Source organism: Lampetra planeri, chromosome 13 (assembly GCF_965212315.1).
Source record: "Lampetra planeri chromosome 13, kcLamPlan1.2.h2, whole genome shotgun sequence".
NCBI classification, from domain to species: domain Eukaryota; kingdom Metazoa; phylum Chordata; class Hyperoartia; order Petromyzontiformes; family Petromyzontidae; genus Lampetra; species Lampetra planeri.
Genome location: NC_136119.1, coordinates 8,269,435 through 8,282,186, shown reverse-complemented (window position 1 = coordinate 8,282,186; position 12,752 = coordinate 8,269,435). Strand labels below are relative to the sequence as shown.

Sequence of the window (12,752 nt, the reverse complement as noted above, 5' to 3'; positions counted from 1 at the left end):
CCTTCTTTCTCGCATTAGCTCGCACTTTCCCGAACTTCCCAGATGGTTACCTTCTGTAGTTACACCTCGTGACCACTCGGCCACGCACTGTCCCTGCACCTGCACTGTCTCCCCCCATGCACTGTCTCCACACGCACTGTCTCTCTCCCCGTACTGTCCCTACACGAGTAAAGCGTGATGCTACCCAATGCCACGACACCACTTTTGGTGGGGAAAGCACAGGAGTCACGTAATATTAGTGTCGTCATTTCCTTAGATGATTTTCACATCAATCCAATCATCGAGAATGGTTCAATCTAAAAACAAAACATTCAATTAATCTGAAATTTCAACACTTGGATTCAAGTTTTCGATCATTCCGAACGCCAGCAACAGATCCCTACCGTATGGCTCTTGTGCAAGAGATTTTTGGGAAAAAAATCTATGAGAGAAGGCACCATACCTGGCCATCAGTGAAGGCCACTGTTCCACTTGCTGGAGTGAAGTCTTCCCGGCTAGCTGTTCCCACACGAGCCTCCCAATGCAGGCCCACATCTCCAAAGTGTCCAGCCACCCGGATCACTGGCAGCCGCAGCACATTGTCAGGGGGTGGGAGCTCATGGCCAAGTACAACTCCACTTATCTCCTGCATCGCACACGCAACGTGGCAGTAGGCCAATTGCATACAAAACACTCAACCGATGTAAAAAAGCACACATATATGAGAGTAGAATGAGCCTAAGGAGATCATTGGCTAATCAAAACAGAATAGGAATATGGAAATTAGATACACTATATACAACTCCTTAATCAATTTAAATCTGTCTAATATGAACGTTTTAAAATATTTACCGTTGTGAAAAATATTTTTCATGTAAAATGAAATATAATGTATATATTACCTAACTACAAGTACATGCTTCTCTCTGGTTTCATGTCTATTAAAATTCCAGTATTTATCGACACTTTTCTTTCAAGCATCCATTTAGGGATGTAATTGGAATTAGTTGGACTTAGGAGACAAGACACTATTACCCGGGTGACATTGAACTGAATGAATCCGTGAGGGTCGTCGTTCTCCTGCACAGTAATCCCAGCCAGCTCCGCCCCAAGGCGTCTGACGGTCGGCCGGGAGTCCCCAGACGCGTTTCCCAACAGCTCCACGGACGAAATGTTCACGTAGAACATCTCCCTCAGCTCTGGAACTGCATCCTGAGGCGTAAGTAAGTAAAAAGAAAACATTCTCAAGTTTTCTGTAACGTTTTAAATAATTGCTATCAAAATCAACTTGGCTATTGGCCAAATGATAAAAAAAAATGTCATTACATAGCCGTTGTATTAAGCTAGATCACGGGCACATGAGTTAAGCACCATGCTGCCACACATACGCAGATTTATTTCAAGATGTGCATATTTTGAACAAACCTGCTGTAACAGAAAATGAAAACTATTCATTTTTTTAATGCAAAGGCTGAATTACAACACGCATGGTCAAGCATACTATATGGAGGCCTCCATCCATGAAACCTTACAATTTCCTCTTGCATAAAATAGATTACCACGCTTATACTCACGGGTAGAATTTCTATCTGGACAATTGCCTCCGTTGTGTTTTCTCTTAAGATGATGCTGGCCACTGTGGCAGTAAAATCCATGTTCTCAGATGCCCTGTGCACCATTGGTTGGGATCTGGCGACGGTTGTCAAGTAATGTACGGCCACATCTCCATATGAGCCACCTTCCCTGCTCACCTTTAGCTCCACATGGCTGACATTTTCTGCACAGAAAGCAAAGGATATTAATTTTACTAAATGGCTCGTATAACAGATACTGACATGCTTACATTGTAAAGCTATTAGCACTCCGTTTTGGGATGTGCCAATGTCAGATGTAGCCAAGTTAATTTAATGAAAGGCATGATGTAGCTTGGCTTTTATTTTCATAGCCCTTTAAAATACTAAAAATAGCGACCTCTGATTGCTGGTAATTAAAAAAAAACACCCCCTGGAAGGTCATTGTAGAAGTTATTTCAAATCTAAACATTGACCTACATTAGTAAGATTGTACTGAAAAGCTAATTGCACATCATGGCATGTCGATAACAATTACTGAAATGTTGACAATGAAACTATCAAGGACCCATGTGGAAGTAAGAGCGGTAGCAGAAATAAATAACGTTATAATAAGTGTGCCTTTTGAGGAGTGCTTTAAATCGGAACGTTAAAAGCTGTCCTTGTCTAATGATCACTGTCACATATACAGGTGGACTTGGGTGATTCTGATCAATAATTACAGAGCAATTTGGAAACAAAATAATTTTATAAGGTTCTTTATATATATAATTGATCGTCACCTCCCCGATCTCCTCTGATTCAATGACGTCCTTGCCTTGAAGATATTTTTTTTATGAGTGCACATTCACTTTCAGCGCCCGTTAATTAGAGGCCACCCCACAGAGACGATCACCCCTCTCTGTTACCTGTGTTGCTCCCGCTATGTATCTTGGTGATATCTGTCTGCTAATATGTCTGTCTATAGCTTTCTGGTTAGATTTTATGTCGCTATTTCATTATACCTGATGATGATTGCTTGTGTTGCAATCGAAACGTCGTATTCTATTATTTAATTTAATTTATTATTTTATCTTTAGACGTGACTTAACCGAAAGAACCAAATAATAATTCCTGCAGTCACGAAAGTTCTAAAATTAAGATGAAGTAAAGGTTTGCCAGAGCATGCACATAGTCATTGTCATGGAAAAGGGCAGTTGCGCTTTTAACGACATTTCCATGGCTTTCTGTAGCATCTAGAGTGGTTAGATTTGCTCTGTAATTACCCATACACAATGCGACAGTGTTAAGCAAGCAGAGTAGGAGTTAAACATAAGTTGCAGGCCGTTTGTGGAGAATCAATGGATGGATGGATGTGTGTACGTTGAACTTATTTCACACCATACGTAGCCAGCCGAACACAAATTAACTTTAAGATACTGGAGGCCTCAAAGCTCAAACCACTGAGCCGGCATTGCCGTGGGTTAGAATACAGGTAGCCACATTTTATTAAACTGGATTCTCAAGTGTAGCAATATGATGGTCTCACCCTTGTCACTAATGATAACACTCCAACAAAATATCGTGTTGAATTTGGGTTTACAATTAACTTGACAAAATTTCATCTCTGAGAGCGAAGATAATTGTTTGTCATGTGAAAATCTCAGAGAATGCTTGAGAAATGCGACCCCTGTTATGGAAAGGATACATCAAAAGTGCTTTCTTCCACAAGGGATCTCTGACACAGTGGCAGTATGGCCCTGCGAGATTTCAAAAAGTATTCTTCGTCGCATCATGTGCTGTCGGATAGCATAATTGGAATTAAATTCGTTTGAGAAAAACAAAAAAGACTGCAGATGTGAAATTTGGATAGATCAAATTAAGGCAATATGAAGGCACTTTCCAATTTTAAACTTAGTTTTAGGATGCTTTGTTTTAAAACTCAACCGTCCATTAATTTAACATTTTAATCTTAGATGTTACTACAGGTTATAGTTAATAAAGTGTGTGGACATTAACGAAATGAAATATTTAAAAGTGCTCGTTATACCTTTAACGAAAAAAATTATTAAACTCATGCAAAGATTTAAATCGTTGACATTGGAAATGCATATATACTTCTTTGCTTCCAAACCTAATTCAAATATATGAACACACACCCATAAAACACATGATTTCATTTAAAAAAAGCATTGCTTTAAACTGTAAAAGTGTTCTAACAGCACAGAACTTAAAATTAAATTTTGGAAATACATATACTGGTCTCATACCACTCATCCCAAAAAGTGGCGTTTTTTTTTCCTTTTACAGTTTTAATAAACTAGCCTCGTAGCTTCTTCTCATTCCACTGCATGGTAGATTGTGTCACGTTGTTTTGATTTAAAAAGAGGCCCTGAAGCCAAAATACCTGAGGGTTCTTCTACAGTGACGAACCATGACTCAGGATGCCAGCCGAATATACCGAAGGGTGAATCATTAGCCAAGATGTTGAGCAAAGCACTGCCGCTGGAGGCGTCAATCCTGGCCCTTGTCTGGCCATCCCGTCCAGACACAGTGACACTCCTCAGTTGTATGGAGATGGACTCCGTCAACTCAGGAATGGCATCCTCGAACACAGTCAAGCTCAGCACAGAAATGTTTTGGCCAGATAAAAATGAGACCTGAAAATGAACGAAAATACGCATTATTTAGGCACTTTTTGCACGTGTATGTAAACATTAAAATCGTGATGCAATACCAGTTAACCCACTGTAAATGTGTGCCTGAAGCGATGCTTAAAAAAAGTTTTAAAGGTATCTTAACGGTGTCTCATCAGATATCAACACAATGAAAATCAATCCTATCGATACAAGTTATGCATTTTTAAAACACATGAAGTTACAAATTGTTAATAAAAATTGTGATCAAATATTCTTAATGATACTCACCACTCCAGAATTTGGTGTGATGTCATTCACATCACCGATGGCAATCCAGTGCACAGACACCTGACCCAGAGTCCCAAGCTGACGTTCCACAATGAAGCTCACCATTTGGTCTACAGGGAGCTCTTCCAGTTCTGTATAAAGAGACTCCTACAAAAGTGAATGTGACATGTATAAATCACTTCTAAAAACTCAAAGGATGGAATCATGTCACCTGTAATGAAAACACCCAATCCACGCGTGATAATGATATATGTGTTTTCGCTATCTATTAAAGAGACTGTTTTGCCATCCTTTGAACGTCACGAGTAAAACATGATTTAGCGTGCGTAAATACCAATAATAGAAAAATTATATAACTGCTTCGGTGCAATTCATGGACAGGGTGAATTTCTGCTATTCAAGACCGACTATTTTCACGTTTCAGCAGAGCGGAATGGTTGCAGTATAACCGTGCACTCTAAAATGAACCAGCCAATAATATGTAACGGGCAGGGCAAGAGATTTCCCCACAGTGTTATGGTATCATGGGAACAATCCACAACCATGCTCGTAACAGAGCAATCAGGATGTGATTGACCTGACATACACGCATTCAGAATAATTCCACAAATGGTGGAAACTCCTTAACTCCATTGCAGCTGATTCCTTTCCAAGAGGGTCAGGCAGGTGTATTTTTGTCGTGAGGTTTCCACTTAATTGTGGCATAGTGGACATTGTCGAACACCCTGTGATTAGTAATCAATGTGTCACCAGTTTCATGACACCTTGCCATGTCCCCCCAAGAGAGAAAAGCTGCAATTCCACTGGTGAAATTATGACTCGTGAAAAGTCCATCACTCTGGATGAGAGCTGGAAACCCGTCATGAATTGTGTCCCAGATTGAATATCTACTAAGATTTCTCAACAGGTTAAAGAAACGAGCCTTCAACACCAATCACGCTGTCAATCATCCCACCTTGGTGAATCCAAATACCCCATGGACATCGTCATTGGACCGGATGGTAATCGTGGCTTGGCTATACGGACCAACTTCTGCACCTCCATCCGGATGTTTGAGAACAATTTTAAATTCTTCATCATCTTCTGGAATGTCATCTTCCAGAATAGTCACAGCAATTGTCATATTGCTCTCCATGGGCTCAAACACCAGCTTGCTAGATCTACAAAAAAAAAATAACCAAATGAAATAATCATAAAAAAATTGTGTTCTTATATTATATTTTAAACCACATCCCATTCATCAGGAGTATGCTTACTTGTCATAAAATATATTTACGCACAATTTTTCCCCAAAGTTATTGAAGGCCAACAAAAATATGTTTAGGCATGAAATATAAATTATTGATTTACTCAAATATATTTTATATACACTTGTTCAGGCAACTATGTGCAGATTCTATATGTCTGAGTATTTAAATATTAATTCAACTCGGTCTAAGAGGATGGCCGCATTGGCATGTAAAACCATAAACATAAGCACTATGACTTTACATTTAGATGAACAAAACGTCATAAGGGAAAAAAGGTATACTCACACAGGTATGAAATCTGACGGATGGTGTATGCTGGAAAGTTCATATATGGCAAAATAACCTTCTGCGGCAAGCGCAAGTAAAGTTCTGCTTTCGTTTAAAGAAGCCACGGTGAGTGGGAAGATGTCATTGGCTGCAGGAAGATTCAGTGCCTTTTCAAACAGCCCCGTGTCTGTTCTCCATTCAAAGAGAGATGAGCCTCTTGATCCAGAGAGAATCAGGTAAACTATATATTTAAAAAAATATGACATAAAAATTTGATGAGCATGACTGCATGGTGATTGACGACAACTAAAGGCGATGCTGGTAATGGCGATGATTATGAATAATAAAATACGTCACGGTTGTTTTACTGATATATATATGCATCTCCCAAGTATGTATATCCAGCCAAACGTGCTTTACGACGATATTTATTTAGTCCCATCTGCTTACTTTAGGGGCGATGGTTCATTGGAGTAGAAAATAAAAGGTACGATAAATTAAACATGTTTTGTGTGCTGGTATCCCCAACAGCTTAGGGCTTTAGAGAATTTTGAGCTTAGCAATAATGCAGCCACAATCCATCATCATTATTATCATAGTTCCATTAACACTCTTTGATGAACGGTGAGTATTGATGCAAGAGAAACTGTACCATTGCCTCCAGAGGCTGTGAAGGTGTTTATGCGCTTTAAGCTTTCAATTAAAAGTGTCTGTTGATGCACAGTGGAGGACATCTCCAAATTCCACCGGTATATGTCCAAAGTCATGCTTCCCAATTCCGCTGTAAAACATTAATTACAAAGCCACGCAGATATAGCTTAACATTTATGCTTAATCCGGTAAAATATGACACGAAGCTGTTTAAAATGATAATCACATCGTGTAATACATATAGGATTTTTTCATGAATTGAAAAAAAGAAAAAGTTGGATTCCAAATGGGTGCAGCATTGTCCAATAATGCATGCTGCCTTTTATGCAAAAGTACAGTTATAATAAAAAAATAAATACATTCTACATACAATTATGATATATCTATATTGTCATACCACCATTCATAATATAATCAAGTATATTTTGGTCAGAAAGGGTTATTGATTGATCGTGAAATTATTTAAGAGAAATCGGGGTTACAAATGCAAACACATGCAATGGCAGGCAGGTATGGAAAAAATAAAGTACAGGAACTGTAAAACAACAAACTGTCAACTATAAAAACTCTTGAATAACTTGTGATATACATTCAACACATTTACATACAAAATGTAAACACAATGAAGAAAGTAGAACTCCATAGTTCCATCCTCCAATAACCTGCTAATCCCAAAATTCGTGGTTAAATATCGCAAAACTATAATCCACAAAATGTCACAACTTGCACACATCAGTGATTTTTTTTGTATTTACTGGATAATAAATTAAACTTGTAACGTATCACACAGTATTCGCTGACTCTGGTATAGAGAGAATGGCTCAGAGGTGCAAGGAACCGCAGATAAACAGGGATGCAGCCATGTGACAGCCGGTGCCTAAAGTAATCCAAACTCTACAGTTCTATATATATAAAGGTGTTATTGCCCAACCAATGAGTGTTTACATGTCGGAGAAAACCGTAGCACTTGGGGAAAACCCACGTGTGCAAAGGGGAAACACTCTATCCCATACAGAACTTTTTCGCTGTACTGCCTTGTCCTAGAAAGCCAGGGCATGGCAGCTCCATGCCCAAGGGGAGTTTTATATTCGTGCGGTGAACCACCAACCCACCACCGCCCGGTATACAAATAGGGTAAAGACACGATGACGTCGGTGATGATTATTAACTACTAATTAACACTGGATGTAAAAATAGTGCTTTAAATATGTGATCATTAAATGGGAAGAAAAACAATTACTTGAGCTGCTTGTATTTAAAACAAATAAGAACGTCTCATTTCTCATGAAGCAGACGTGCACGATTCCAGTTCCTCCTGTAGCGAGCTCCTGAGGAGGGCTCTGAAAGCGAGACTCTCTCCACGCGTACAAGCGGGAACGCCCAACGTTGTCACCAGGGTCCTGTGCATGTAACACCAGGAGATTTAAAATCCCCTTGAGGTAAAACATAGCCACGTCTCCGGCCCAGGGAGTGCTTAGGCTCTGGTAAGACGCAAACCCGGTTCCATTCCACACATAAACCTGGCAAGAACAAAGTGCAAGTTAACCAAGGCAAGAGCAAGCTGCACATTTTTTTGTTAGCGTTAATAATTTCCAACAACTATTTATACTGCTATTAAATGCTCACAGTGTGTAAAGAGTATGACAAGTCACAATGTTTATTAATTATAATCTATTCCCAAATGATGTCGTTCTTGTCTTAAACCATGCACACCTAGCCCTTAAGGAATTTATCCTGTTTTCTCTTTCACAGGTTACACTTTTTTTTTTTACTCGGCACATATGCTTACCTGTGTGATCACATCAGTCTCATTGAATATGTCAAGGCAAATTAAATAATTGTTATGTTCATAAATAAAATGTTTGACTGATTTGAATCTCTCTCCAGGGAATTCTTGAAGCTGTTCAAGAGAAAGTAGGCCTTAATGAATTAATTCATTCATGCACATTCAAGAGCTGACAGAAAATATACGCGTAATATATGTGTTACATGAAAGAATGTGTATTATTAATTGAAGGCATTGACTCAAAATGAAGCGTACCAGCTGTATACCCCCATCTGGAAGGAAGGCGTAGAGATTACTGCCTCCGTTATCGCTGCTGATGAGCACATGAGGAGTGCTGTTAACGCTTAGCGTCACACAACTGGAAGCACCATCTGTAGGGAAATGCTGGAGACAGAACATAACGTCGTTGCGGAGGTTCACGGTTTAGAATCCAGCGGCCGCCCTGAGCAATACTGCAGGTGTGTATTAAACGTTCAAATACTGCCTCACGGTGGATATTAACAGATTCCGTGTTGTCATTTGCAAGAGTAGGCCCTCGTGTGTCAGCGTCAAGCGTATACATTTGGCAAATAAAAAACTAAACTACCCGCAAATTCCTCAGTTGGAATACAATGTTACAGTACAAAGCAAATCATCGCCCTCGACTGCAACAACTGGGCAGGAACCTCCTTAAATAAGAGTCACGAGGCTCGGTGAGGCTTTGCTGGATAAACACGCGTAATCATAATAATAATACAGAAAATATATATGCAGCAGATAATTCTTACATGCACGCAGTGGACATACAGGACCAGTTCCTTACAAATGTCTCCTCGCTTCTCAAGACAAATGAAGCCATTTAAAGTAAATATTACAATGGGTTTCAATTCGATTGCCTGGGTGTTTCCTGTTCTCTCCCCTCTCCCACGTGTCCCTGCCCTCAACCCACCTCTTTCCATTTCACCTTCTTCCCTAATGGAGTCCCTCATTTGTGTGTATAATACTCAATCTTGAGATTCAGCTGCATTTAGATGCTTAATGAAATTGAAATCGTTTTTTTTTGTTGTTGAACCCTAGACCGGTGAAATAATTGCCTTTTGAGCAACCACCCTTCATACACCGTATATTTATCAACGTAGAGTATTACAATATTGAGTTTCTATACAGTTTGCTTGTGTGGTTAGTACGACTGGCGTGCCTTGCTAACGCCAGCGCTCCCTCTTGTGGGCCAACTTGGCAATGTTCAAACCAGCAAGTCGGCAACCCATCATTCACCAACTAAGCAGTTGCAATATTAACCTGATTGATGCATCACCCCCCCCTCCACCCCCCCCCATACAACATTCCCGTACAGGCGGACCGCCAAACTAAACACGGCCATAGATGTAATACCACATTACCTGTCTCGTTTAAGATTATGCACGGCGTGTTAAAACAAAAACAATTAACGGAGGCCTACCTGCTGAGGCACAAACACGCCTTGCCAGCGATAGATTATGGACTGCTCTGTGCCATTCGAATCGCTCGCGTTTCTCACGCGTGCTGACTGCAGCAGCACGCCGTAGACGGAGCCGTCATGAATAAATGAGCACCAGCCTGCAGCCTCGGGGAACATCTGCAGAGTGGCTAATGCGTTACTATCACCCCCTGTGGAAACACAACGTGCGCAATGCAACCATTTCAGCCCTCCACGCTGCTAAGTCTCTGCCGTCACAATAAAGCACGCAACTCATATTTTAACAGCGGTGTGACGCTTTTTAAAAAAATTAAAAAAAATTCAGTTGGAGACAACTTAACAAAACCTGCTGGCAAGAGATCTTTTCAGAGGCACAGCGACACAATGCGGTGTGTGGTGAATGTGCATTTCAGTGGTGGATCTCGAATGGTTTCCAATCCTATTACGATCCCCGCACAGAAACGGTACGCTCCGTATCTAATGCTCCACATGTGCGTGGAATCAGAAGCACAGTGGGGGGCAGGGTGGGGTGGGGGGGCTTTAACTGTGTAAGCGTATTGCACTTTATATTTTAGCCGTTACTGCACGGTATTGGAAACGAGAAACGAACTCGCCAGCCGGCACCCATCCCGAAAGATCCACCACTGTTTGCCGTGGGTGGCACGCGTAAGAGAGGATCTACCGAATCTTACTCTGCCCCTGGGCCGTCCCGGGCTGGGTTTCCCACTCCACGCTCACCCTGCCCAGCAGACCCTGGCTCCGTGTCACGTGCATGTAGACGGTCACGTCGCCCTCCCGCACGCTCACCGACGCGGACCTGGCGGACAGAGCCACGCGCGTTGAGTTCGTGACACGCACCTGTGCTCCACCGTGACTTAACCTCGTACTGAATGTGTTGTTACCCATGCTGCAAGCTGAGTGGGTGAACTCTACTTGTTTTTTTCTCTCCGAGAAATTGCCCTCATTTTTTTTTGTATCCGTACATTCGCATTACAGAATCAGAATATTCATTTATACTGGAGGAATCGGATGAGATGTGAAGCTCTTTTTTCACCTTTGTCCAGTCGGGGTGGGTAAGAACGTTAAAAAAACTAAATACAAAAACATGACAGTAGTGCAAAGTACAAGAAAGGTAAACAAATCACCCAAACACGTACAAATACAACACTAAACCATCTCCATCCTACCAGACAAAGCCCACTCAGGTATTAACTTATTTTTCAAAAGCGACCTGGCCACAAATGATAGCTCAACAAAGTGTCGTATCACTTGCACATTTATAGCATCAAAATAATCTAAATAGTCTAAACGCATAAAATTTCGATTTAAAGCTTTCGTGACTGCAGGGATTCATCTTCTTGGTTCTTTCGGTAAAGTCACGTAGAAGGGAAATAATAAAATAATAAAAAATAAAACATAATAAAATAATTCTCACGACGTTTCGGCCACAACGCAAGGACGGCTGCTTGCGTTGTGGCCGAAACGTCGTGAGAATTATTTTATTATGTTTTATTTTTATTATTGTATTATTTCCCTTCTACGTGACTTTACCGAAAGAACCAAGAAGATGAGTATTCTTAGGTTTTTTCGGTAAAGTCACGTAGGTAAAACATTAAAATTAAAAAAAGTTTTACCTACGTGACTTTACCGAAAACACCTAAGAATATGAATCCTTGCAGTCACGAAAGCTTCAAATCTAGAAGAAGATGAGTCTAAACGCATGTTTATAAATGTGGAGGAAAAAACCGGAGGACCTGGAGAAAAAAAATCCATGCGATCACGGCGAGATCATGCAAATATACAGCAGCTGGGGTCAGGGTCAGGATCGAACCCCCGACCTCCTGCATACCAGGCGAGGAAGATCACGTCTCACCATCGTGGCACCCTTTGAATAAATAAAGTATATACCTTCATTTCTAGAGTTGGAATATCTGATTATTTAAGTACTGTAATTCATTATTCTACCAAGTATCGGTGTAATTACTAAAATAATAATTATACAACAACAATAAGTTGTTGGAACAAAATAAGCATAACCTTTGTTTCCGTGTGTGCTGTTATCAAACGCTTATTAAATCACTAGAACTGCCTTTTGCCATGAAATACAAAGACACATAGGTCAAAGTCAATTGCTATAATATAAGTTGAAGTAGTGGTAACCTGCAGTGTGAACTCGTTCTACATGAGTTCGATTCCCAGCCAAAGCTAACATGAGTGACGAGTGATATCTGCAGCATTCCTTCCACCAGCCGCACCGCTCATTCACCAACCCACACTGAAGGACATGGTGACGTACGGTTGAATAATGAGACGGTTTGCGGAGATGTTCATCCAGTAACCAGGTTGACAAAGAGTTGTATATTATTATAAAAATACTAATGGATTGGTTATTTTCTGTTAACTTTTTGAGCACACTGTTAAAGTGTCACAATGTCTGCTGGATGTGAATTAAACAGGTATATTCTTTGGGTCTTTCGGTAAAGTCACGTAGATAGGTTCAAAGAAAATAACAAAAAACTAGCGGTCGCTTGTGTTGCGATCGAAACGTCGTAGTTTTTTGTTATTTTCTTTGAACCTATCTACGTGACTTTACCGAAAGACCCAAATAATATGAATTCCTGTAGTCACGAAAGCTTTAAGTTAAAAAGGTATGTTTCAGAAATGGTAAATTACGTACACTGGGTTTTAATTACATATATATGTAGCATTAAGGTGGTAATACAATGCTAATATGGGGTATGTTTAGGCAGCCCATGCTATTTTAGAAACAAATTATCCCTAAAATACAAATGAAACTGGACAGCAATTAGACGTTACTATCAACCACAACAAACACTAAATCTGTAGTACATTTAAATCTACTATGCAGCCTAATTAAGCACACACATGTAAATATTTCTTGGATTA

General features: G+C 40.2%; 1 protein-coding gene across 1 annotated transcript in view; it reads right to left on the bottom strand.

Moving 5' to 3' along the window:
- Positions 1–12,752, bottom strand: part of ADGRV1 (adhesion G protein-coupled receptor V1) — a 103,127-nt gene that overhangs the window by 46,357 nt on the left and 44,018 nt on the right. Inside the window, exons 46-58 of the mRNA XM_078600104.1 lie at positions 10,538–10,662; positions 9,849–10,036; positions 8,666–8,794; positions 8,414–8,524; positions 7,865–8,144; positions 6,626–6,754; positions 5,992–6,214; positions 5,412–5,616; positions 4,457–4,603; positions 3,937–4,189; positions 1,554–1,756; positions 1,015–1,191; positions 443–625 (exon numbers count right to left, since the gene is read on the bottom strand). Coding sequence (XP_078456230.1) covers positions 443–625; positions 1,015–1,191; positions 1,554–1,756; positions 3,937–4,189; positions 4,457–4,603; positions 5,412–5,616; positions 5,992–6,214; positions 6,626–6,754; positions 7,865–8,144; positions 8,414–8,524; positions 8,666–8,794; positions 9,849–10,036; positions 10,538–10,662 — 2,353 coding nt within the window. The remainder of the gene's footprint in view (positions 1–442; positions 626–1,014; positions 1,192–1,553; positions 1,757–3,936; positions 4,190–4,456; positions 4,604–5,411; positions 5,617–5,991; positions 6,215–6,625; positions 6,755–7,864; positions 8,145–8,413; positions 8,525–8,665; positions 8,795–9,848; positions 10,037–10,537; positions 10,663–12,752) is intronic.